Source organism: Pseudorca crassidens, chromosome 20 (genome assembly GCF_039906515.1).
Source record: "Pseudorca crassidens isolate mPseCra1 chromosome 20, mPseCra1.hap1, whole genome shotgun sequence".
NCBI lineage: Eukaryota > Metazoa > Chordata > Mammalia > Artiodactyla > Delphinidae > Pseudorca > Pseudorca crassidens.
In genome coordinates, this window is record NC_090315.1 from 9,860,223 (window position 1) to 9,883,970 (window position 23,748).

Genomic DNA, 23,748 nt, shown 5'->3' on the forward strand with positions numbered 1-23,748 from the left:
GAGGGGTTGGGCTGCCCGGGGCGTGGGTAGTGTGAGAAGAAAGCAGTGCCTTGAGGAGCCCCAATATCTAAGGGGCACGTGGAAGGTGGGAGACCTGTCGATGGAGAAGGAGCCAGAGAAGTATGTGGGAAGGCAGGAGACTGGGGCACCTGAAGCCGAGAGAAGTTTCCAGAATGAAGGTGTGGTCAGCAGGACCCAAGGCCATGGAGAGGTGGAGGAAGATGAGAACTTAGAGTCTACCCTTGGGTTTAGGTTTTGATGTGAGCAGTTAGGGGGAGGGTGTGGGGGTAGAAGTCAGGCTGATATAAAGTGAGGAGGGGGTGGAAGTTGGGGAAACTGAGTCAGAGCACGTAGACCTCGCTTTGGAGAAGCTTGAGAGAAAGGGAGGAAGCTACGGGACCTGAGAGGGCTTTTCCTGCAAGGTGGGGAGACGTGTGAAGCAGGAGGGCACTGAATGCAAGGGGGCTGAAGCAGTTAGGGAGCACCCACGATGCCGGCACTGTGCTGGGCTTCCCAGGGCACAGCCTCGTCCAGTCCCCTGCCAGTCCCCGGAGTACCCCCCTTCTACCAGTGAGGAAACTGAGGCTCAGAGAGGCGAAGCAACTTGCCCCGAGTCTCACAGTGAGGAAGGACAGAGATGGAAGAGGATGACATCCAGGGTGCAGAACGGGACCAGGACACTTGTATTTTACCAGACGTGAACAGGGAAAGGTGTGAGTCTGGGGACAGGGAGAGGAGTGAGGTCTCAGCTTCCAAGAGGGGCGTCTCCAGAGCTTGGGATGTGGACAAGACAAGGAACAGTACAAATGCCCCTTCATCCCACCCCAGATGCCATGATCTTCACCGGGATGCAAGGCGATCCAGGGGGCAGCTTGGGAGTGATTTGAATTATTTGTCATGGGGTGCAGCATAACGTAAAGATTTACTTTCTGGGTGCTTCAGTTCCCTCATCTGGAAAATGGGGATAATAGGAACTAATAGTACCTGTTTCACAGGATTGTTCTATTAAATATATACATATATATTTTTAGAATAACACCTGGCACATAGAAAGAGCTTAACAGATGGGAATAGTTATATTTTCCAAGTATTTCCCCCTTACTTACTTACACACACACTCCTGGAACAGACAGCCTCAGAAGGACAGAGAAATGCAGATTCCCCATGAACTGCTTTGCCACCTGAGTCCCAGTTGCTAAGTCATCAAACCCAGGGGACAAGAATTAGCCAAGGGGGAGTATTCCTTCCTCTCTCTCCAGACCTTGGGTTTCTTTAATTCACTTTTCCATTGGGTGCCCGCCCTGTGTCTGGCGCTGTGCTGGGGACACTGCAGTGACCACAATGTCTCTGGGCCCTGTTCTCCCAAGGCTTACACAGTAGTGGCGGGACATACGCCAGGGTGCCAGAGGTGGTGATCACAGTGGGACTGGTGAGGGCAAGAACTCTGTAGCAAGGCACAGCAGGACACTCATGGCACCAAACTGGGTGACTTAGGCAAGTGTAAAAGGGGACATTAACGAGGCTGTGCAGAGTGCAGGGAAACAGACAAGGGATGGTGGGGCACCTTGGGGCTAGCAGAGGTGGGAGGGGAGCTATTACTCCCCCTAGCCTGCTGGGCAATAGAAGGGGGGTGATTTCCAGAACCGGAAGAGGGTGGGTGTATGTAAGTCCTCGTAAGAGCTTCCTAATCAGATTTTTATTAATAGCAGTTAGATGTGGGTTTAGATGTGAATAACAAGGATCCAAAATAATAGTGGTTTAAATAAGATAAGAGTTTATTTCTTATGCAACAGTTCACGTCTGGCATAGCACCCCGATTGCAGGGGGGCAGTACAGAACCTGCTTCTACCTTGTTGTTCTGACGTAGCTAGAATATGACCCTCATCTGTTTAGTCCAGGATGGTGCACCTCCATGTCATCATCCTCCAACCAGAAGGATGGAGAGGGAAGGACGGGTCCCGGATCCACCGTCCTCTGTAAGGCTTTGACCCAGGAGTTCCACTTAACGATTCCTGCTACGTCTCAGTGTCCGGACCTGAATCATCTGGCCACGCTGAGCTGCAAGAAGAGCTGGAGAAAAAGTAGTTTTAATTCTGAGTCATTATGCTAAAAATCATAGAGAATTTGTAAGGAAACGTGGGAAATTGGAGGTTATCAGGCAGTGAACAGTCTCTTCTGCAAAAAGGTTTGAGGGAACTCACAGAGCTGGCGCTCCAAAAACCAATCAGATTGTGGGTACTGGATGAAGCCACCACTGAAATGGATGCAAAGGGGCCCTAGATCCTCTGCATCATCTGTTCTGGGACCCAGGCCTGAGCCTCTAACCTTCCCCAAATTCTGAAATGCACATTTCCTCTGCTTCATCTTTCTCACAGTTTCCCAAGTTCTTAATCGATTTCCTCCAACTAAAGCTTCAGCTTAAAACCTCCCCCGATTTCCTCGCTTGCCTTTCTGTGACACTCCATGCATCCTGTTCTGGGTATCTGTTGCTACAAAACAACCATCCAAAACCTAGTGGCTTAAAATGACAAGTTATTGTCTCTCATGGTTATGTGGTTGGCTCCAGTTGACTTAGGCTCTACGGGTTGACTTGGGGTCTCTCACGATTGCGATCAGCTGTCGGATGAGCCTACAGTTATCTGAAGGCAACTCACTAACTCGTGAGATAACTCACTCACGTGGCTGACAGTTGATGCTGGCTGTCAGCTGAAAGCTTAGCTGGGGCTGACATGAGCCCGTGTCTTTCTTTCTTTTTTCTTTTTCTTTAGCCCCTGTCTTTCTTGACAATTTCTGTTTCTCTCTTTCTTTGCACCTTGTCTGTGCGCTGCTGTCTCTCCCCGACCCGTCTCTTTCCAGAGGTCTCTGTCTCTTTTTGACCCTTCCACCTCTGTTTCTCTGCTTTGCTTCCTTGATCTGTATCTTCCGCCCCCCACACCTTATCTCTCCGTTTCCAAATGTCAGTGGCCCCTGCCCACTGCCCCTGTGTCTGTGTCTCTGTTATCAGTTATCTAGTTCTGAGTAACAAACCACCCTGAAACTCGGTGGGTTAAAACAATGATTTTAACGATTCTCTGTGTTGATGGTGGTGTTGGCTGACGTCATCGTGTGGCTGCATTCATCCTGGGGCTTGGCTGGGGCTCAGATGTGCAAGGTGCCCTCGTTCATGGCTGGCAGTGGGCGCTGTCTGTGGGCTGGGCCACCTCACTTCTCCCTGGAGCCCCCCTTCCTCTCCTAGTTGTCTAGACCAACTTCTTTGCAGCATGGTGGCTGGGTTCCAAGAGAGCCACCGTGGAAGCTGTAAGGCCACGTCTGCCATATTCTGTGGGTCAAAGCAAGTCACAAGATTCAAGGGGCAGGGTAATAGACACCACCTCTTGGTGGGTGGAGAGGGCACCCTTGAAGGAGGGGAGGAATAGTTGGTGGCCCTTCATGGTAGGCTGAATAATAGCCCGCCAAAGATATCCACATCCTAATTCCCAGAAACTGTGAATGTGTTCCCTTATATGACAAAACAGGATTTTGCAGGTGTGATTACATTAATGATCTTGAGATGGGGAGATGATCCTGGATCACATGGGTCCTTAGAAGAGGGGGGCAAAGAGGAGATCATACTACACACAGAGGAGGAGGCCATGGGAAGACGGGGCAGAGATTTGAGGATGCTGGCCTTGAAGATTGGAGCAATGTGGCTACAAGCCAAGGAATGCCACAGCCCCCAGAAGCCGGAAGAAGCAAGGAACTGATTCTCCCCTAGTGCCTCTGGAGGGATTGCAGCCCTGCTGACACCTTGATTTTGGCCAACCGGGACTGATTCGGGACTTTCAGCTTCCAGAACCGTGAGAGAATAAATTTGTGTTAAGTCACTGAGACTGCACTAATTTGTTACAATCGCAGCAGGAAATTAACACACCATCTCTAGAGCTAATTCACCACCGCCTCTTGTCTCGAGTTTCTATGGATCGCTACATCTTGAACTCTTTTTTTTATTTGTGGTAAAATACACATAACATAAAATGTACCATGTTAACCATTTTCAAGGGCACAATTCAGAGGCATTTAGTACCACCACGATGTGGCGCAACCATCATCACTATCTAGTTCCAGACCTTTTTCATCTCCCCTAAAGGAAACCCCGTACCCGTTAGGAGTTACGCCCCATTCGCACCCCACCCCACCCCCAGGCAGCCACTAACCTACTTCCTGTCTCTATGGTTTTGCCCATTCTGGACGTTTCACATAACGGGCATCCTACAACGTGCGGTATTTTTTGACTGGCTTCTTTCACTCAGCATGACTAATGTTTTCAAGGTCCATCCATGCGGTAGCATGGAGCAGAGCTTCATTCCTTTTTATGGAGGAATAATATTCCACTGGAGGAAAATACCACATTTTGCTTATCCATTCATCTGTTGAAGGATGCTACATCTTTTTCTTTCTTTCTTTCTTTGGCTGCGTTGGGTCTCCATTGCTGCACGCGGGCTTTCTCTATTTGTGGCGAGTGGGGGCTCCTCTTCCTCTTCGTTGCGGTGCGCGGGCTTCTCGTTCGGTGGCTTCTCTTGCTGTGGAGCACGGGCTCTGGGCGCGTGGGCTTCAGTAGTTGTGGCACTTGGGCTCAGTAGTTGTGGCTCACGGGCTGTAGAGCTCAAGCTCAGTAGTTGTGGCGCACGGGCTTAGTTGCTCCGCGGCATGTGGGATCTTCCCAGACCAGGGCTCGAACCCGTGTCCCCTGCATTAGCAGATGGATTCTTAACCACTGCACCACCAGGGAAGCCCCGAAGGATGCTACATCTTGAACCCTTATGTTCTTTTTATTTCTTTGTCATGCCTCACATGCTCATAGCAATTTAGATTTTTTTTTTTTAAGCAATTTAGATTTTGGAAGTATATTAGTAAGGGTTCCCCAGAGAAATGAAACCAATAGGATGTATAGATAGTTAGATAGGTAGATAGACAGATAGTAAAGGATTTAAAGAATTGGCTTATGTGATTGTGGGGTCTGGCAAGTCCAAAACTGGGAACCCAGGGAAGCACTGAGGTTGCAGCTCAAATCTGAAGGCAGGGCTTCCCTGGTGGCGCGGTGGTTGAGAGTCCGCCTGCCGATGCAGGGGACACGGGTTCGTGCCCTGGTCCGGGAAGATCCCACATGCCACGGAGCGGCTGGGCCCGTGAGCCATAGCTGCTGAGCCTGCGCATCCAGAGCCTGTGCTCCGCAACAGGAGAGGCCACAACAGTGAGAGGCCCGCGTACCGAAAAAAAAAAAAAAAAAAAATCTGAAGGCAGTCTGGAAGCAGAATTCCCTTTCTCAAGAAACCTCAGTCTTTTCCTTTTAAGACCTTCAACTGATTGGGTGAGGCCCACCCACATTATGGAGGATAACCTGCTTTACTCAAAGTCAACTGATTTCAGTGTGAATCTCATCTGCAGAATACCTTCACAGCAACATCTAGGCTGGTGTTTGACCAAACAACTGGGTACCATAGCCTAGCCAAGTGGACATATACAATTAACCATCACAGGGCGGGGGGGGGGGGGCGTCTCTTCTCGCCTTGCCCCCCTTTCTGCCCATCCTCCATGTCCCTGGCTAGCCGCCATCTCAGGCTGGGCTCCAGAGAAGTCAGCCCAAAGCAAGTGGCTTGTTTGGAAGGCGATTCCAGGAAACACTGGAGGGGAGACAGGGAAGGAAACCATTAAGGGGTGTGTTGACACACAGGTCACCCCCTGTAGACAACGAGGTCCGCTGGGGACTCTGTAGAACCCTCTTTGGGGGCCCAACCCAGGGTGAAGAAATTGGGGCGTTTATTTACTAACCCCCGGCCGCTTCATTCAGTGGGGGGCGTCCCAGGCGGCGGCGTGGGGACTGCTATTGGGTCAGAGGGGTGTGAATGGGGCATCCCTGTTCCCGTGGGAAAATCTGTGGGCACCAAGGAACGAGGGGAGGCACAACGGTGCCCAGGTCTCCCCCTCCGCTTGCCCCACGCCCCCCAGCCCCCTTCTCCCCGCCTCGCCCCTGGGAGCACAGAGCTTCTTGTCCCTCCAGGGAACAGGGAGGGCTTGCTCCTGGCACCTCATCTGCATCCTGCTGTCTCCCTGAGGACTGAAGTCAGACTCTAGGGAGGACTTCCAGGCACTCAGGGCTGGCAGTGGGGGGAGAAGGGACGGGCCTCCCAGGGCACCCGTCCTCCTCCCCCTGCCCCCTCGCAGCAATTTTCTCCCCCTGGGTGGGGAGGGAAGGAAACGTCTAGGATGATGGATTGAAAAGGGGCAGCTGGGGTCAGGAGAGGAGGGAGCGGGGGAGGGAGGGCGTCCAGAACAAAACATCGGGTTGGGGGAGGGCAACAGAGACAGACAGGAGAGAAAGAGGTCCCCAGAGATAGAGAGAGATGGGGAGGGGGAGGGGGAGAGACAGAGAGAGAGAGAGATGGAGACAGAGAGAGAGAAAAAGATGGAGGGAGAGACACATGAGAGACGGATGGATGGACAGACACACACACACCCAAGACAATGAGGGACACAGTGAAAGAGGAATGGGGGTGGGGGTGCGGGGATAGGCAGCAAGAGGAGTGAAGAGGGGAGACCCAGAAAGGAGACAGGGAGGCAGATGCGGAGAAAAAGGAGAGAGAGGCCGGAGAGACGGGAAGTGGGTGGGGAGTGCGGCCCTGTGCCCCTCCTCCGCTCGCGTCAGGCCCGGTCCTCCCGGTGGCCTCTGGCCAGCCATGGCTAATGGTACGATTGCTTGGTGGGGCGGCAGGCAGCGGGTGACAAATGAGCCTCCGGAGTCACCAGCTCTGGTGATGGATGGGCCTGGGCGGCAGGCGGAGGGCCGGGCCCGGGAGCGGAGGAGAGGGGGACCACCAGCATAAATGCTTCCTTCTCCTGGGGCCGGGCCAGGCACAGGGGAAGGAACTGGGGATTCGGTGCGATGCATCTATGAAAGGCCTGGGCAGTCGGGTGGAGGAGGGCTTGGACAGGGATGGAGGTGCAGAGAGGTGGAGAGACAAAGGCCCAGAGACACAGGTCCCCAGGGACGGACTGGAGGTGGGGGAGGGAGGGAGGCCTGAGACAGAGAAGGGGAGAGACTTGGAGTGAGAGAGAGAGATGGAGACAGAGACACAGAGAGATCGCCCAGGGAAAGAGAGACACAGAGATAGAGAGACAAAAATATAGAGGGAGAGACACATGAGGCAAACAGCTGGAAAGACAGACACCCAAGACCGAAACAGAGACACAGAGGCCCCCTCGTGTAGGATCCACTTTCCCCACCCCTGAGATACAGACCCTTGGGGAGAGACTAGGAGTGGGGGAGGAGGGCGAGGCGAACACAGCTGATGAGAAAGAGAGGAAACTGAGGTGGAGAGCTCGCAGGCCCACGAGGGAAGATGGGGGGCCCTGAGCTGGTCCTCGCTCGCTCCCTCGGCTCCCACAGCCTCGGAGCGCAGACCCTGGGGACCCCTGGGTTTCCCTGGGGGTCGCCGCTGCCTGGTGGGCACAGCCCCCGTGGCCCGTGCTCCGGTGGGGGGACCGAAGAGAGCAACAGGGTCCCGCCCAGCCACTGAGAGGTTGGTGGCCACGCTGGGGGAAACCAGCTCTGCAGAGGAGGCCTGAGGTCTGAGAGAGACGGGCCAGGGTGTGTCTGTGTGTGTGTCAGACAGAATGGAGGCAGCAGGAGTGAGAAAACCAGCTTCCTGCCTCCTCCCTCCAGTATCTTGCCTTCCCCAGCAGGTTCTCTCACAGACACTCCTGCTTTCCCCTTGCTCTTCTCTTTAATTAAAAAGATTTATGCCCAAGAGTTCAAGCCCCTCCTCCTTGTTTGGGGGCTGAGTGATGCAAGGAGTAACTCTGGTCTCTGTCTCCTGTCTTCTCTGCCTCTGTCTCTCCCTCCCTCTCCCCCCGACCCCCTCCTCTGTCCGGCTCGCTCTGGGCCTCAGTCTGACCCCCTTTCCTTCTTTCCCTCTTTGCGCCACTGTTTCTGCCTTTCCCCAGCCGCCCTGCCCCATTGGCTTCACCAAGGCCGCCACCCAGTTAAGACACAGCTGGTTCCTCCCCTCCATCCACTTACCACCCCCTGCCCCCCCCATCAGATCAGGCCACCCTCCTTGTTTTCAGAATCAGCTTGGGCCAGGGGACCTCAACACACATCCCCCAAGACCCAAAGAGAGGCTGGGGGCCCAGACCCCTGGCTCCCGCACCCTAAGCCTCTGCTGGGAGCGGAGGGGGTGCACCCAGAAAAGCTTTGCATCTTTAATTAAAAAGTTATTTAAATAAATTTTCTGCTCCAAAACCCCAAAACCCCTATCTGGGGGGCGGGGTGTGTGTGGCAGTGATTAAAGGCTCTCCCCTGCCCCTCCGCCTGCCTTAAAGGGCCAGCGTCACCCGCGGGACAGTGCGTGGGAAAGTTTCAGGGGGAGCACCCTTTGGCTTGAGGACACCGGACTCAGACAAGGTGCCCAGAGTCCTGGCATCCACCAGTTTAACCATTTCGCCATCACTCCTCACTCCTCAAGCCCAAGGCTCATCCAGCTGATGGGGAGATTGAGGCTTAGGGAAGGAAGAATTGGTCTGAGGTGGGTCTGGACCCCAGATTCCTGGAGGAGACCCAGGCATAGCCAGGAAGGAAGGTTGGTGGTGTGCCGAGGGGGGGTCAGAGGACAAGAGTCAGGGACACAGAGAAAGACAGGGATGGAGATCCTGGATGAGACAGAGAGAGTGAGGACCGGCGAGAAAGCGATCCAGGGAGAGACAGAGATGGGGGTGTGGGCTGGAGGTGACGCTGAATCCTGGGTGGACGAGGAACGGCCTTCCCCAGGCCTGAGGGGGACCAGGGCCATCATCCTCGCCCTCAGCCAGAGCCCTCCAGCTTGCCCTCTCCCTCTGGGAAGTGCCGCTGCTGTCCTAACCTCAGTCCGTCATGCTGTAGCTGCAGCTCTCTCACCCGCTTGCCTGGCCTGGGTGGTTTGGCTTAAGGTCCACAAGCTGGGAGGAGGTAAGAGCAGCAGGGTGGGGTAAGGTAGAGCTGTTTATGAGGGTCATAAACATAACCTTAGAGAGCCCAGCAGGGGTGGGTGTACGGCTTGCAGCTCTCTCTCTCTCTCTCTCTCTCTCTCTCTCTCTCTCTCTCCCCTCCTTTCTCTGGGTCTTTGTCCCCTCCTCCAATTTCTGTCCCTTTCTCTCTGGATCTCTGTCTCATTTCTCTCTGGAGCTCTTACTCTGGGGTGATGGTTTGTAACTTTTGGGGGGTCAAGTATCCTTTTTGATCATAGGATGAAAACTCTGGGCCATCTCCCTAAAGAAAACACATAAGCACCAAGACCATAATTTGCCAGGCAACCTGATGGAGTTCACAGGCCTCTTGATACCCACTTATACATCCCCTTGGGAATCTGCGGCCACCAGAGGCTAAAGACACTACTGTAGAAAAACCAGTGAGAGAAGGAATCCCAGGGGTATCAACCTCCCTCCCCCCAGCCCCATGCCCTCTCCTGCCCTTGCTGGCCTCCAAAACATTCCTGCCCCAGGGCCTTTGCACCTGCCACTCCTCTGCCTGGAATGATCTTCCCCAGACATCCATGTGGCTCCCTCCCTCCCCTCCTTCTGGTCTCTGCTCAGATGTCACCTCCTCTGAGAACTTGCCCTGTCCAGCTTTTGTCGTCCCCCTGTCCTTATTCTGCTTCGTCTCAGAGCACTTATCACCCCCAGGCATGATTTTACACTTACAGATTTATTTACCGGACAAATCTCTCTCCCCCACACCATCCCCAGTAGCATGTGAGCACCAGGAGACCAGGAACGGTTGTCTTTTGTTCCCTGCTACATCTCCAGAACGCCACCCAACACACAGTAGGCACTCAATACACTTTTGCTGCGGAAATCTTTCTTTCATTAGAACACCAGTTTCAAAGGCTGCCTGGGTCCCAGGCTCCTCCGGGAATCAGGTCAAAGCTGTGAACCTGCTCTCCAGCAGATGTGTAACCAGGCACATCGTTTACCCTCAATTTTGGAGATGCCATCACAAACTCCCTGAGAGCTGTTGAGGGGGTTTCAGGCTAAGAAACTTCCAAAAGGCAAAGGTGAAACATTGGCAGAGGGGCAGAGTGGTATTTCCAGGCATGTGCGCGCATGCGTGCGCACACACACCACTTACACACCCACTATATTCAGAAACAGAAACAACACACCCACACCAGGCATGATCCAACAACCAGACACACAGACAGACACAGCTGGGGACACACACACACACACACACACACACACACACAGATGGCTTCAGGCAAGCGCACAAGTGTCCCTGTCTCCCGGGGTGGGAAGTTGGGGGGGGGGCGGGGCTGGAGAAGGAAGAGAAAGTACATCATAGGGTTTGGTTACTTCCAGCCTCTGGTTCTCCTCTGAGCTGTCTCCCAGTCAGAGAGAGAGAGAGAGAGAACAGGGGAAGGAGGAGGGGGAGAGGCACTGATCAGAGGGCCTGAGTGGGAGCGTGGGCGGCCAGGAGCGGGGCAGAGCTGTGGGGAGCAGAGGATGGGAGAGAGACACAGACACAGAGACAGAGAGGAAAAGAGAGAAAGAAATGGAGAGAGAGAGACTCGAAGACCTAGCGAAAAAAGGGAAGCAGGGAGATGGAGAGAGAGAGAGACGGGGTCGGGTGGAAAGGAGGAGGAAAGGGGGGAGAGAGAGAGAGAGAGAGACAGGGACCTGGGGCGGCCGGGAGGGGGACAGGCGGAGAAGACCCGAGCGCGCGACGTGGAGAGAGGAAGGCAGGAGGGGTGGGGACCGAGGCAGACCAGACGCTGCGAGACTCCCATACAAAAAACCTCCCCCGAGAGCGGCCGCAGCCCCCGGGAGTGGGGAGGGCGACGGGAGGGGAGGGGCTCCGGGCGCTCCCGCCCCGCCCCGCCCCTCCAGCGGCCGAGCCGCCGGCGGACAGTGGGTTAAGCATCTCCGCTGTGGAACTTCCGGATGTGACCACAGAGAGAGGGAGAGACCGGGAGAGGGGGAGAGGGGGAGAGAGGGAGAGACGGAGCCGCCAGCATCCCTCCGGCCCGCCAACGCCGGGACCCCGCACCGCGCTGGGAGCCGCCGCGCGCCGCCCGCCCCCCGGGCCGGGCCCCCTCGCGCCCCCCTCTCCCCCGCCTCTCGGTCTGTGGATCTCGGGCTGGTTCCATCCTCCCAGGACCCGGGGGAGGGACTGGGGGCCCCGGGGAGGGGGCCTCGGGCGGCCCTCCCCCGCCTTCTCGCCCCTGCCCTCGCTGGCAGGAGCCCCTAGCTGTGACCCCCGCGGGGGCAGGAGGCTGGGGGTCCATGCTCGGAGCCTTCGTACGGCCCGGCGCCTGCCGCTGACGGCGGTGGGGGTGGGGGGGCCGGGCACCCAGCCTCCTGCCCCACCCCCTGGCGTCGGCCCCTCGGGCCATCTGGGGCCGCTGCCCCTGGCTGCGCCCTCCCCGCCGGCCAGGCCCTGGAGGGACCCGGGAGCTGCCGCCGGCATCAGCCCATGGCCCGGAGGGTAGGTCCGAGGGCGGACGATCCTGTGCCCCGGCCGGTGGTCGCATCCCCCATCCTTCCATCTCCTCCCTGGGGAGCTCTGGCCCCCATCAGCCCATCCCGCTCTCTCCACCATCTCTTTCTCTGCCTCCCCTCTCGCTGCCCCTGAATCTCCCCTCTTCCTAACCCTGGGTCTCCCCTCTCTCTGCCCCTCAGTCTCCCCTCTCTGCCCCTGGTCTCCCCTCCATCTCAGGCCCTTTATCCTACCCCCCCCCTTCTTTTTCGTCCCTCCCCTATTCTTCTCCCTGGTCTACTTTTGTTCCATGTCCTCCAGAGGGTTAGGCGTGGGGACAGTGCTGGGAGAGGTGGGTCTCACCAGGCAGGGCCAAGGGATTCTCTTCTGCTGTCCTGGGGTTGGAGAGACAGGCGAAGAGGTGAGCAGGCACCTTTGGGGGTGGAGGGGGGCAGGAATACCGCAGGATTCGAGGACATCCTGAGATGTGCGATGAACAGTGGGGGGGGGCAGTTGGATTTAACTTCAGTGCTCAGGAGAAGTTAGGAGAAAAGGAAAGACACACACACACACTCAGAGCCCTCCGTGCACACACCCGCTATGGCAGGAACACTGGTACCTCCCCCTCTCCAGTCCCTTTGCCTCTTTGAACCTCAGTTTCTTCATCTCCGAGGAAAGGATTGGACGTGGGTGATTTAAAGGTCCCCTGGCTTCACCGGTGCGTGTGCTTCTGTGATGACAGGACACAGAAATCTCACGCGTGATTTCTCTTTGGGGCTGTTGGCACAAGTGCGTTGGTGTGGTTGAGCCGGGTTACACTTTGGTTCAACAAGTGTTTATTGACTGTGCGCCAGGCACTGTGCTAAATGTCTCGCGCATTGATTCATTCACCCACTCATTCATTCCTGCGCCTGGCTTCTGGCTGTGTGTGTGTGTGTGTGTGCGCGTGTGTGGTGGGTCCACATGGGGAGTGGAGTGTGACAAGTTAAGATGCACTCAGACGTGCATATTCATCTGTGAAATGAAACTGAAGCGGGGGAGACTGTATGAGTACATTTGTGTACAAACAATACACTGCTTTGATGGGCAGTGCCCATGAGCGAGAATCGATTTCTCTCCCCTCCTCTCTCTCCCCTTCTCTGTCTCTGTCTCTGCCTCCCTCTCTCTCTCTCTCTCTCTCTCTCTCTGCCCCCTGTCTCCTGTCTCCCTTTGCCTGTTTCTCCTGTATCTTCTCCCTGTGTGTGTCTCTCTCCCTCTCTGCTCTTCCCTCTGACTCTACATCTCTCTTTATCTCTTGTCTCTTTCTCCACCTTTTTTTGTCTCTCTCACCATTTCTCTCCCTCCCTCTAATCTCTCCTTCCCTCTGTCTTTCTCTTGCATCTCCCTCCCAGTCTCTCTCTTCTCTCACATCTCTCTCCCTCTCTCTGAATCTCTCTCCCCTAACTCTCTGTGAGAAGCTAGCAGTTACCAGCCAGCCAATCCTTGACCCCCCTCAACCCTGACCCTCAGATCCAAGACCTGGGTCAGTCTCTCTCCCCTGGACCCTCCTGCCCACACACTGGGAATCTCTGACGGGACATTTTTCACAGTCCACGGGTCCAAAGGAAGGCTTGAGGACAGGGCCTTCAGTCCCACCCAGACAGCTCCATGGGACATCGGGGGCCTAAGGGAGCAAGGCTGGGACACTTGGGGACAGTAGGGCAGGTGACTGGGGCAAGGAGGGGGCATTTCCTGGGTGCGAGGGTAGGGAGGTTTCTTGTTGGTGCTGACACGTCCCTGGGGCTCTTCCCCTCTCACCTCCCCCGACCCAGTACGATGAGCTGCCCCACTACCCCGGCATCGTGGACAGCACTGCAGCCCTGGCTGGCTTCTCAGAGGCAGTGCCCTCGGCACCGAGAGCCCCCGGGCCCTACGGCCCCCACCGGCCTCCCCAGCCCCCGCCCCTGGGCTTGGATAGTGATGGCCTGAGGAGGGAGAAGGATGAGATCTACGGGTGAGTGGGGACAAGGCTGAGGGCTCCATGGGGTCTCGGGATGTGCCCCCGCCCTGTTTCTTTGTCTCTCTGGATATGTTTCTCTTCTCTGACTCTGTCTCACTCTATCTCTATCTCTCCACCTCTTCCCTCTGGGTCTCCTCTCCACCTCCCGGTTGCGCCATACTTCCCAGCCCCCCTGCCCTCCCCTCGTGAACTCTCACCCCCTGCTTTCCCCAGACACCCGCTCTTCCCGCTGCTGGCCCTGGTCTTTGAGAAATGTGAATTGGCCACGTGTTCTCCCCGTGATGGGGCTGGGACTGGGCTGGGCACACCCCCGGGCAGTGATGTATGCTCCTCCGATTCCTTCAATGAGGACATCGCAGCCTTTGCCAAGCAGGTGGGCACCCACCATCCGCTGTGCGCCAGGAGAACCAGTGAAGTGGGGTGGGCAGGAGACAGGATGTGCCCTCCCTGGCCTCTCTCTTTCTCCCAGGTCCGCTCCGAGAGGCCTCTCTTCTCCTCCAACCCGGAGCTGGACAATCTGGTGAGACCTGGGCCCTCCCCAACTCCTTCTCCTCCAAGGGGGTCTCCTGTTCCACTCTCCATAGCCCTGGGATTGGTTGTGGGAGCAAAGAGGAGACCGCCTGGCCCACGTCCTCAAATAGTGATCACTGTTGCCCCTTTGCAATGCAGTGTTGCCCAGAGTTTGAGAACAGGGACTCGATGGCCTGGGTTCGAATCCCAGCTCTCTACTTACTAGTTCGAAGAACCAGGGCAGGTAGGTCCAGCTCCCTGGGCCCCGTTTTCCTCATCTGTAAAGTGTAGCTAGTAATAATTTCTATCTTGTAGGGCTGTTGCGAGTGTATAATGAGTTAAAGAGAGTCAAGCCTGCAGCACAGTGCCTGGCACTGAATGGGGACTCATTAAGTGTTTGCTGTTCTATCAGTCAGAACAGGGCTCACATCAAAATGAATAAAAGCAGTTAGCTGTAAAGGAGAGAGGAGAGGAGAGAGGAGAGGGAGAAAGGGAAGAGAAGGAGGAGAGGGAGAGAGAGGGAGAAATACCCCGACTTGTCCCTTCCTTTTGCTTTCCAGCTCCCACCAGAGCTTCCTATTGGCTGAACCCTTTGGCAAAGGACTCTGGGAAATGTAGTTTTCAGGTGAAGGGTGGGAAATGGATCCAAGGGCAAGCAGGCAAAGGATGTGGTGCTATTATTAGAGCATACCTTAACTCACTCTTCTTGTGATGGGTCCTCTTCTGTCTCTTGCACCTCTTGCTTCTCTTTCTTTGTCTCTGATCTCAATCTCACACTCCCTTGTTCCTTAATTCTGGGTCTGCATCTCTGTTCTCTATTTCTCTCTGCCCCTGTCATTTTGTCTTTGTCTCTCTTTGCACTCTTTTTTCTGTTTGTCATCCAATGCACTTTTTCTGTTTCTCTCTCTTCTTCTTCCTCCTCCCCTTCATCTTCTTCTCCTTCTCCTTCTCCTTCTTCTCCTTCTCCTTCTCCTCCTCCTTCTCCTCCTCCTTCTCCTCCTCCTCCTCCTCCTCCTCCTCCTCCTCGTTCTTCTCCTTCTTCCTCTTCTTCTTCCTCTTCTCCTCCTCCACCTCCTTCTTCTCTTTTTTCGCCTTCTCCTCTTCCTTCTTCTCTGTCTCGCTCCCTCGCTCCCTCTCTCCCTCCCCTCTTGTGTCTCTGTTTTCAGATGATACAAGCCATTCAAGTGCTCCGTTTCCACCTGCTGGAGCTGGAGAAGGTGAGTGCTCCTCACTTCCCCTCACGCCCTCACTTGCCCCCCATCCCTTCCCTTCTTGCCCCCTCCACCCCTCCTTCAGGCTCTCTCCCCACCAGAGTTGGAGCAGAAGGCCACCCCCATCCCTATACACCCCAGCCCTGGCCCCCGGGTGGCCCCCCCAGTACCCCGGTGCCCCCTCAGGTCCACGACCTGTGCGACAACTTCTGTCACCGCTACATCACCTGCCTCAAGGGAAAGATGCCCATCGACCTGGTCATCGAGGATCGGGACGGCGGCTGCAGGGAGGATCTCGACGACTACCCGGCCTCCTGCCCGAGCCTCCCAGATCAGGTGGGCCCCAGGATGGGGCGACAGGCATTGCCCTGAAACCAAAGGCATGCCCAGAGAGCTGGGTTCCAGTATCAGGGCACACACAACACACCACACAGCCTGAGACAGGCACAGTCAGACATGGCCTGACCACAGGACAGGCACCAACTATGCAACAGCCACACAGACTGCAATACAGCTGGATGACAGGACTCACACACACCCCAACAGCTGCAGATGCCACACATAGACTTGGCTACACCCACATAGGTTCACAGACAGCCACAAAACCCATTACACTCACAGTAAGGTGATAGCATATGCCACATACTTAAACACTCACAGCCCAATGGCATAATAGCATCATAGATCACACAGCCTGATGGAGACACTGCCGTTCTAGAGAGAGAGAGAGTGTGTGTGTGTGTGTGTGTGTGTGTGTGTGTGTGCAGTATACACACCTCAACAACGTAACAGCCACCCAGCTGGAGATGGAGCCAAATGGCCCCAGATCCTACGACATAAACTCAGCTACAGCCACACTTAGACCCAGAGCAGCCACGGTGCCTGCACACACACACACACACACACACACACACACACACACACACGCTACCCTAACCTCTTTTTCTTTTTTATAAATTTATTTCTTTATTTTTGGCTGCATTGGCTCTTCGTTGCTGCATGCAGGCTTTCTCTAGTTGCGGCGAGCGGGGGCTACTCTTCCTTGCAGTGCACGGGCTTCTCACTGCAGTGGCTTCTCTTGTTGCGGAGCACGGGCTCTAGGCGCGCGGGCTTCAGTAGTTGTGGCGCACGGGCTTAGTTGCTCCACGGCATGTGGGATCTTCCCAGACCAGGGCTTGAACCCGTGTCCCCTGCATTGGCAGGCAGATTCTTAACCACTGCGCCACCAGGGAAGTCCTACCCTAACCTCTTAACAATTGGACTACTGTAGGTGTGGGCACACACCTTGCCACTCAGTGGCCACGTGGCCCCAGATTCATTCAGTCTCAGATACAATCAGACTATAGTTTCATAGACTTAGGCACCCAGGCAACAATCACACAACAGCTGTGCGGATCCCAGTGAGGCCCATACCCACAAGGCGGTCACGCTATCAACGCAGCAATTATACAACATGACACCCACACCCAAATACAGGCACGTGGCCATACCACGACCACGCAGACTGGAGCACGCGCACACAGCAGTCACAGATGAGCCTCAGGGACCCTCTGCCCCACACCCGTATTATGCACCCGCTCAGTAGCACCACGTGCGTGTGCTGATCAGTTACAACTCCCTCGGAGGCGTAGCCATATTCTATATCTTCACACAGCTGCCAACACACCCCTCTGGCCATCGTCCCTCGCCAAAGAATCACGGAGCTGCCTGCCCACTCATGCAGGACTCAGGATAACCACACACTGTCTCCCAAATAGGACCCCAACCCCTAGAACTACAGCCACAAGCTTAGAAAAATAAACGTAGCCTTGCATTTGCCAGGTATAGCCACCTGGCCGGTTGAGAGAGTGACACAACCACGCTCAAATACGGCTGCATGTCTCAGCTCTGCCCACGTGACACCTCTTCTCCAGGGACAACCTTGCCTCGTCGGGCACGGACATTAGCACATTCACACTCACATGCTGCATGACAGTCTCAGGACAGCTTCAGGTACACTGACATGGACGCTCATCCGATCAGATCCAATGCCAGAAGGGCAGGGTGACAGTTCCAGCAATGCTCAAAAGCCTTCAGGCCTCATGATTCTGTCGTTTGCACACAACCCATCCCCAAAGCCCTCAAACTCTAAATTGCACACAGATATTCTGAGCCCAGAGAAAGCTGCTCTAAGGTGCCGTGTCGCAGGCTGAGCCCTGGAAGGACACAAATGATGCATCCATTTGCAGGAGTGAGGGGCTAATTACCAAGCAGAGGGCAGGGTCTAGGACATTCACCAGGGGCAGGGGTGTACCCCAGGGCTCAGCAACAGCAGGCGGCTGTTGCCATCCCCACTTCCACCCAGTCTGCCTCCCAACAACTGAAGAACCTTAAACCAAATGACAAAGAAATGATGTATCTATACAGGTGGGTCGGCCTCCTGGGACACAGAGCTGGGGCAGGGGGTGAATTCAACACATTGTCAAGTTCCTCAAAGTGTGTAGGAGTTTGGATAAAGAAAATACAACCCCCGACTCCCTGATCTGCAATTTGGAGACCACCAAATCTCTGAAAACTAGAAGTTGGTGTTTTTTTCCCCATAAGTTTAGTGCAGATTTATTTGGCAGCAAAATCTGACCTGAACTGAGAGGCTATTTACAGCCTTTATTTATTCCACTTAGTTAAATATTCATCCATTTTGCTGCAGAAATGTTAATGAGTTTGATGACGAGGTTACGCCCCAGACACTGTGGAGGTGTTAGAAAATAGTGGCGTGTGCACTGCCTAAAGATATGAAAAGTTTTGAATTTTGAAAGAGCGCTGGCTTCCCGGGATTTCTGATCAGGTGCCAGAGATCTGTACAAGCTCACCTTTCCTGAGTGACTGCCGTGTGCCTTTACGTAAATTAACTCACTGAATCCTTACCACACTCTGTGAGGGGGGTGGGGATGGTTGTCCTCCATTTTTGCAGTGGAGGAAACTGAGGCACAGAGAGGTGAAGTGAGTTGCCCAAGGTCACACACAGCCAGGAGAGAGGCAGACACAGTCTTCACACTCAGGGCTCCTAGCTCCAGAGCCCGTGGTCTTAGCCACTGTAGTATATTATACCCCAAGCCTTGGCACTGACTTCCGAGTCTTATTTTCCAGAATACTACATGGATTAGAGACCAAGAAGACAGCGGGTCTGTATATTTGGGGACCCCGGGTCCATCCAGCGGGGGCCTGGCCTCCCAGAGTGGTGACAACTCCAGTGACCAAGGTGAGAAGCTTGAGAGGTGGAGGGGAAAGGTGGGAGTCAGTCTGAGGATTGAAGTTAGACAGCAGGTAGGACTTCCAGAGGGGCAAGGATGACTGGGGTGTGGAGTGGTGCCTTGGGGGAAAGTTCTGGGTCCCTCTGGTCCCCCACCTTTCCCGTCCACAGCACAGCATGCCTCTCCCTGCTCAGGAGATGGACTAGACACAAATGTGGCCTCTCCCAGTTCTGGGGGAGAGGACGAAGAGCTGGACCACGAGCGCCGGCAGAACAAGAAGAGAGGGATCTTCCCCAAGGTGGCCACCAACATCATGAGAGCCTGGTTGTTCCAGCACCTCTCGGTGAGAGCCCTGGGGCCCTGGTGCGGGGTGGGCAGAGAGAGAGATGGAGAAGGATGGCTGCACAGAAACTGAGGCCCGGAGAGAGACCCAGAGACGGGAGACTGAGGCAGCAGGGAAATATTGAGGGAAAATCTCAAGCAGATGGGAATTGACAAGAGCAAACATCCATGAGCACCACCTGTATGCCAGGTGCCACTCAGGGCTCTGGACTCATTCAGTCCTCTCCCCCACCCCAGACCCTCCCATCCAGTCACCCACCCATCAGTCATCCACCATCCAGCCAAACATACCCCATGAGGACAGCGATGTCGTTAGCTCCATTTCGCAGATGAGGAGACTGAGGCCCAGAGGTCTCACAGCCAGAAGTGGGTTCAAATGCAGGCAGTCTGGCCTTAATCAGCAAACCACCCTGCCTCAGGGAGACAGGAGGACAGACAGGGAGAGGCCGAAACAAAGATAGAGATGGGGAGTTATGGAGAGCATTAAGTCAGAGCAAGAGACACACAGGGGGAGACTGAGTCACACTGGGGGAGAGACAGACAGACAGACACAGAGAAAGGTAGAGATTGTGACGGGGAGAGACATGCACAAGGACCTATCGGACTCAGAGAAGGCTGGTGCTGGGCTTTGCCTCCTTTCCCCAGGGAGGTGGAGTTCCCCCAGTTCCCCCCTCCCGCAGCTCCACCTCCCTGATGAGAGCTGGCCAATTAGCCTCTAATTGCTGGAAGAGGTTGGGGGACACCCACCGGTGTAATTGCCCGAAGCTTGGCTCTGCCTCCCTCCATTGGGCCCCGGGGAACACGGAGAAGCTCAGACACACCGCCAGCTCTCCCGGCCTTGCCTCAGCCTGGGCTCACCAGCTCCCTGGGACCTGGGCAGGCCAGGCCTGGGGGATCAGAGGGCAACCAGGCAAGCAGGGTGACTCTTGCTGGTGGCCACAGCACCCGTACCCCTCAGAGGAGCAGAAGAAGCAGCTGTCCCAGGACACGGGGCTCACCATCCTACAAGTCAACAACTGGTGAGTGACACCGGAGGCCTGGGCGCTCCGTGGGCCAGCCCGGGGTGGGAGGCCGGGCGCTGTCCGCGGTGCTGAAGGAGGCCCCAAAGCCCCTCGGAGCCTCTCTTCGTCCTGCCTCTGCTTTGCCGCCCCTGTATCCGTCCTCTCTTGCCTGCTCTCTCTCTGTCCCTGTGTATTCATCTCTGCCTCTCTTCTACTCCCTCTTTGCACCCTCCTCCGTTTCCATGGCCCCCTCCCAGGTTCATTAATGCCCGGAGACGCATCGTGCAACCAATGATCGATCAATCCAACCGCACAGGTACAGGGAGAAGGTGGGAAGAGAGGGCCTGGTGTTCCCGGGGGAGTATCAAAGCCTGAACCGGGCATCCTGGGGCTCAGCCTGCACCCGTCAACTCCCCTAGCAGGGCAGGGCGCAGCCTTCAGCCCAGAGGGCCAGCCCATGGGGGCCTACACGGAGACTCAGCCACAAGTGACTGTCAGGCCCCCAGGTAAGCCCCGCCCCCTAACTAAGCCACACCCCCAGCACTCCAGGCCCCTCCTCCAAACAATGTGCTCCACCTTCTGGGATTAAGTTCTTGAAAAATACCTTGCTTCATTTGCTTAAAAGGGGAGTCGAAGATGCAAATGCAGATTTCCTGGTCCCCACCTTTCCTCCCAGAGTTTGCTTCTTCCAGGCTTCAACCACCCATTGGAAAGCTCCACTTTTCCTTAAAGGACCAGCACCCTCTTAAAGGATGACTCAGTTTGTCCTGATAGAGGAGTCCCCTGGGGAAGGAAGGGGGAGTGGGGCATATGGGGGTGTCTGGTGAAGACCACTAACACTCCTCTTTTGTCTTCCAGGATCAATGGGGATGAGTTTGAACTTAGAAGGAGAGTGGCATTATTTATAGAGGCTGGAGTCAGGAGAGATGTGAGTGTCCTAGGTCTAGGGGCACTAGGTTGGAGATTGTGCTATTCTCAACCCCTCGTAAGACCTCCAGACTCCAACAGTGAGCCCACCCGGAGCAGGGTCAGCCTGCGTCTCTGAACTGAGGGTTCTCCAATCCATCCATCCCTCCATCAATTCACCCATACATATATTTATCCATCCATCAATCATCCACCAACCCCCTCATCCATCCAAACATACATTCAGCCACTCATTCATTCATCTATCCACCCACCTATCCACTCATCCATCCACCTCCAAACTGATCCATCCACCCACACATCCACCCTCCTGTTCATGCATTCATCCACCTACCTACCTACCTGCCTACCCATGGATCCATCCATGTGTGTATCCACCACCCTTCATCCATCAGAAGATACATCTACCCACTCATTCACCCACCTCCACATTGATCCCCCCACCCACATGTCCACCCACTTGTCAACTTACCCATGCATTCGCGCACCTACCTACCCACCCACTCATCCACCCATTTCCAAACATATATTGACATGCCTCAGGTAGGGCACAGCTCTTGAGAGGATTCTGGGCTCATGAGGAAGTGGACATTAGAAACCAATGGCAATCTAGTCCAACAGTTCAAACAATAAAACACAGCTATCATTAGCTATCTCTGAGATATCAGGGAAGACTTTATAGAAGAAGTGGCTTCTGGGTAGGGCATTGAAGGATGAATAGGAGACCACTGGGCAGAAGGTTGGGGGCAAGGTAGCAGGGTGCATTCTTTTACTCTCCCAAGTCTTCAGTCTAGAGTATCTTCTCAGTCTTTACAATAACCCCAAAAGAGAGAAGCTATTATTATTTTCATTTTACAGATAAGAAAACTGAGGCTCAGAGAGAAGAGTTCACTTGTGCAGGTTCACTCAGCTTAGAAAAGCAGAGGGAACAGCATGTGCAAACGCCCAGGGTTGAGAGGCTGCCTGGAGTTTCTAAAGCAGCGGCCATGGCTCACAGGCCCAGCCACTCTGCGGCATGTGGGATCTTCCCGGACCGGGGCACGAACCCGTGTCCCCTGCATCGGCAGGCGGACTCTCAACCACTGCGCCACCAGGGAAGCCCCACAGATCAGATCTTGACTCTCCTTGGATTAAAACCCTTCTGTGGCTCCCTAGTGCCCATTGGATGAGGTCCAAACTCCTTGGTTTGGCATCTGTTCATTCATTCATTCCATACACATTCCCTGAGCAGCTGTGTGCCCAGCCCTGTGCTGGGTGGTGATGGGGACACAGCAGTGACCATGACAGCCCAGCCCTGTGCCCATGAGGCTCACAGTCCAGTGGGGGAGACAGATCTGTCCCCAGATAGTAATGACCTACAGTAGGCAGGGCTGGGAGGAGGGAACCCAAGAACTGGAAGAACCCAGAGTGGGCATCGGGCCTAGGCTGGGGTGTTCAGGGAGGACTTCCTGGAGGAGGGCACTTTGGAGCTGAGACCAGGAGAATAAGAGGAGTGAGACAGGAGAGGAAGGAACAGTATATGCAAAGGCTATAAGACAGTCCCTCACTACACACACACGTACATACAAAGGGACTGGGCTGGGCTGAGGCTGGTGTGTCAAATGGGTGAGTAATGAAATCAAGGCCCACGGAAAGGCTGGGATATGAGAGTGGAGACCTGCAAGGGCTTAGGCTTGGAGAGCACTGGAGGCCTGAGCCTGGGAGGAGAGGTTTGTTCAGTGCCCGGCAGGTCCATGGGGGGTCTCAGCTCTGCCCTGACCAACTGCAGACAGGTGAGCCCTGATCCAGAGTCAGGGGACCTCCGGGACCAAGAGTGATGGAGGGAGCTTCTTATCCTGCTCCCCAAGCAAGCTGCGTTTTCTCCCCACTCTTTTCTGTCTCTCCCAATCCCTGCCTTTTCCTCTTTGTCTCTCCCTTTATTTCTGTCTCTCTCATTCTTTCTCTTTCCACATCTCCATCTCTGATTATCTCCATGTCTCTTCTCTATCCTGCTCTGTCTGTCCCTCTCGCCTTATCTTTTTTTTTTTTTTAATTTATTTATTTTTGGCTACGTTGGGTCTTTGTTGCTGCACGCTGACTTTCTCTAGTTGCAGTGAGTGGGGGCTACTCTTCGTTGCGGTGCATGGGCTTCTCGTTGCAGAGCACAGGCTCTAGGTGCGCAGGCTTCAGTAGTTGTGACATGAGGGCTCAGCAGTTGTGGCTCACAGGCTCTAGAGCACAGGCTCAGTAGTTGTGGCACACGGGCTTAGTTGCTCCGCGGCACGTGGGATCTTCCCGGACTAGGGCTCGAACCCGTGTCTCCTGCATTGGTAGGTGGATTCTTAACCACTGCGCCACCAGGGAAGCCCTCCTTATCTTTATCTCTTTCTTTGTCTTGACTGTCTCCTTGTCTTTTTCTCATCTCTGTCTGTCTCTTTCCCCTCATTTCTGTTCTGATTCCCTGCCTCTGTCTCTGTCTCTCTCTCTGTGTCCCTCTCACTGTGGGGCTGGTGGGGACAGTGCAGAAGGCCTGATGTAGGTCCAAACGCCCTCTCCATCTCCTGACTTGGCCTCTCCTGTCCTTTCCACAGACCCCAACCTCTGGACTGTGACTGCCAGGTTCATACCTGCTTCTGGTCGACGTCTGGCCCTCTGGCTTCAGGACCCCACCTCCTATGGCCCCCCCCAACTCAATGCCTACCTCCCTGGGGCCCTGCCGGGACATGAGGGGCCTGAGCACCCACTCGAGGGTCTCTCAAGGACAAAGACAAGGCCTCCAGGCCCTGTGCCCCACTTCTGCCCTCACCTCTGCCTGGAACCTGAGCTGAGATCCTGGGCCTGGGAGTTCAGAAGATGGCGGCTGGGTACCCCCCACCCCTAGGACAGAGAAGAGATTGGGGGTGGGCTGGGGCCATCAGGGAAGGAGGGTCACCCAGATCCGACATTTAGAGAGGTTCCCTTCATCCTCCCAGCCCACCCTCTTTCCCCCTCCCCCACTCCCCTCTTGTGTTGTCTTCTACCTTTTTTTTTTAAGCATAAAGTCTTAAAAACAAAAGGCCACCAA

General features: G+C 55.1%; 1 protein-coding gene across 13 annotated transcripts; it reads left to right on the plus strand.

Annotated features, from left to right (window-relative positions):
* Window positions 1-10,331: 10,331 nt before the first annotated feature.
* Window positions 10,332-23,748, plus strand: MEIS3 (Meis homeobox 3). 13 transcript variants are annotated; one of them, XM_067721234.1, is made up of 14 exons: window positions 10,334-11,494; window positions 11,807-11,906; window positions 13,297-13,478; window positions 13,698-13,857; window positions 13,954-14,004; window positions 15,161-15,211; window positions 15,392-15,541; window positions 18,332-18,443; window positions 18,606-18,778; window positions 19,720-19,796; window positions 20,036-20,094; window positions 20,201-20,284; window positions 20,637-20,706; window positions 23,276-23,748. In XM_067721234.1, the coding sequence occupies exons 1-13, from the start codon at window positions 10,611-10,613 to the stop codon at window positions 20,684-20,686; spliced, it is 2,133 nt and encodes a 710-aa protein (XP_067577335.1). In that variant the 5' UTR covers window positions 10,334-10,610; the 3' UTR covers window positions 20,687-20,706; window positions 23,276-23,748. The 13 variants fall into 13 exon arrangements, with proteins under 13 accessions (XP_067577341.1, XP_067577335.1, XP_067577339.1 ...); XM_067721238.1 differs by having other exon boundaries at window positions 15,443-15,541; window positions 20,198-20,284; XM_067721233.1 differs by having other exon boundaries at window positions 10,335-11,494; window positions 20,198-20,284; window positions 21,564-23,748.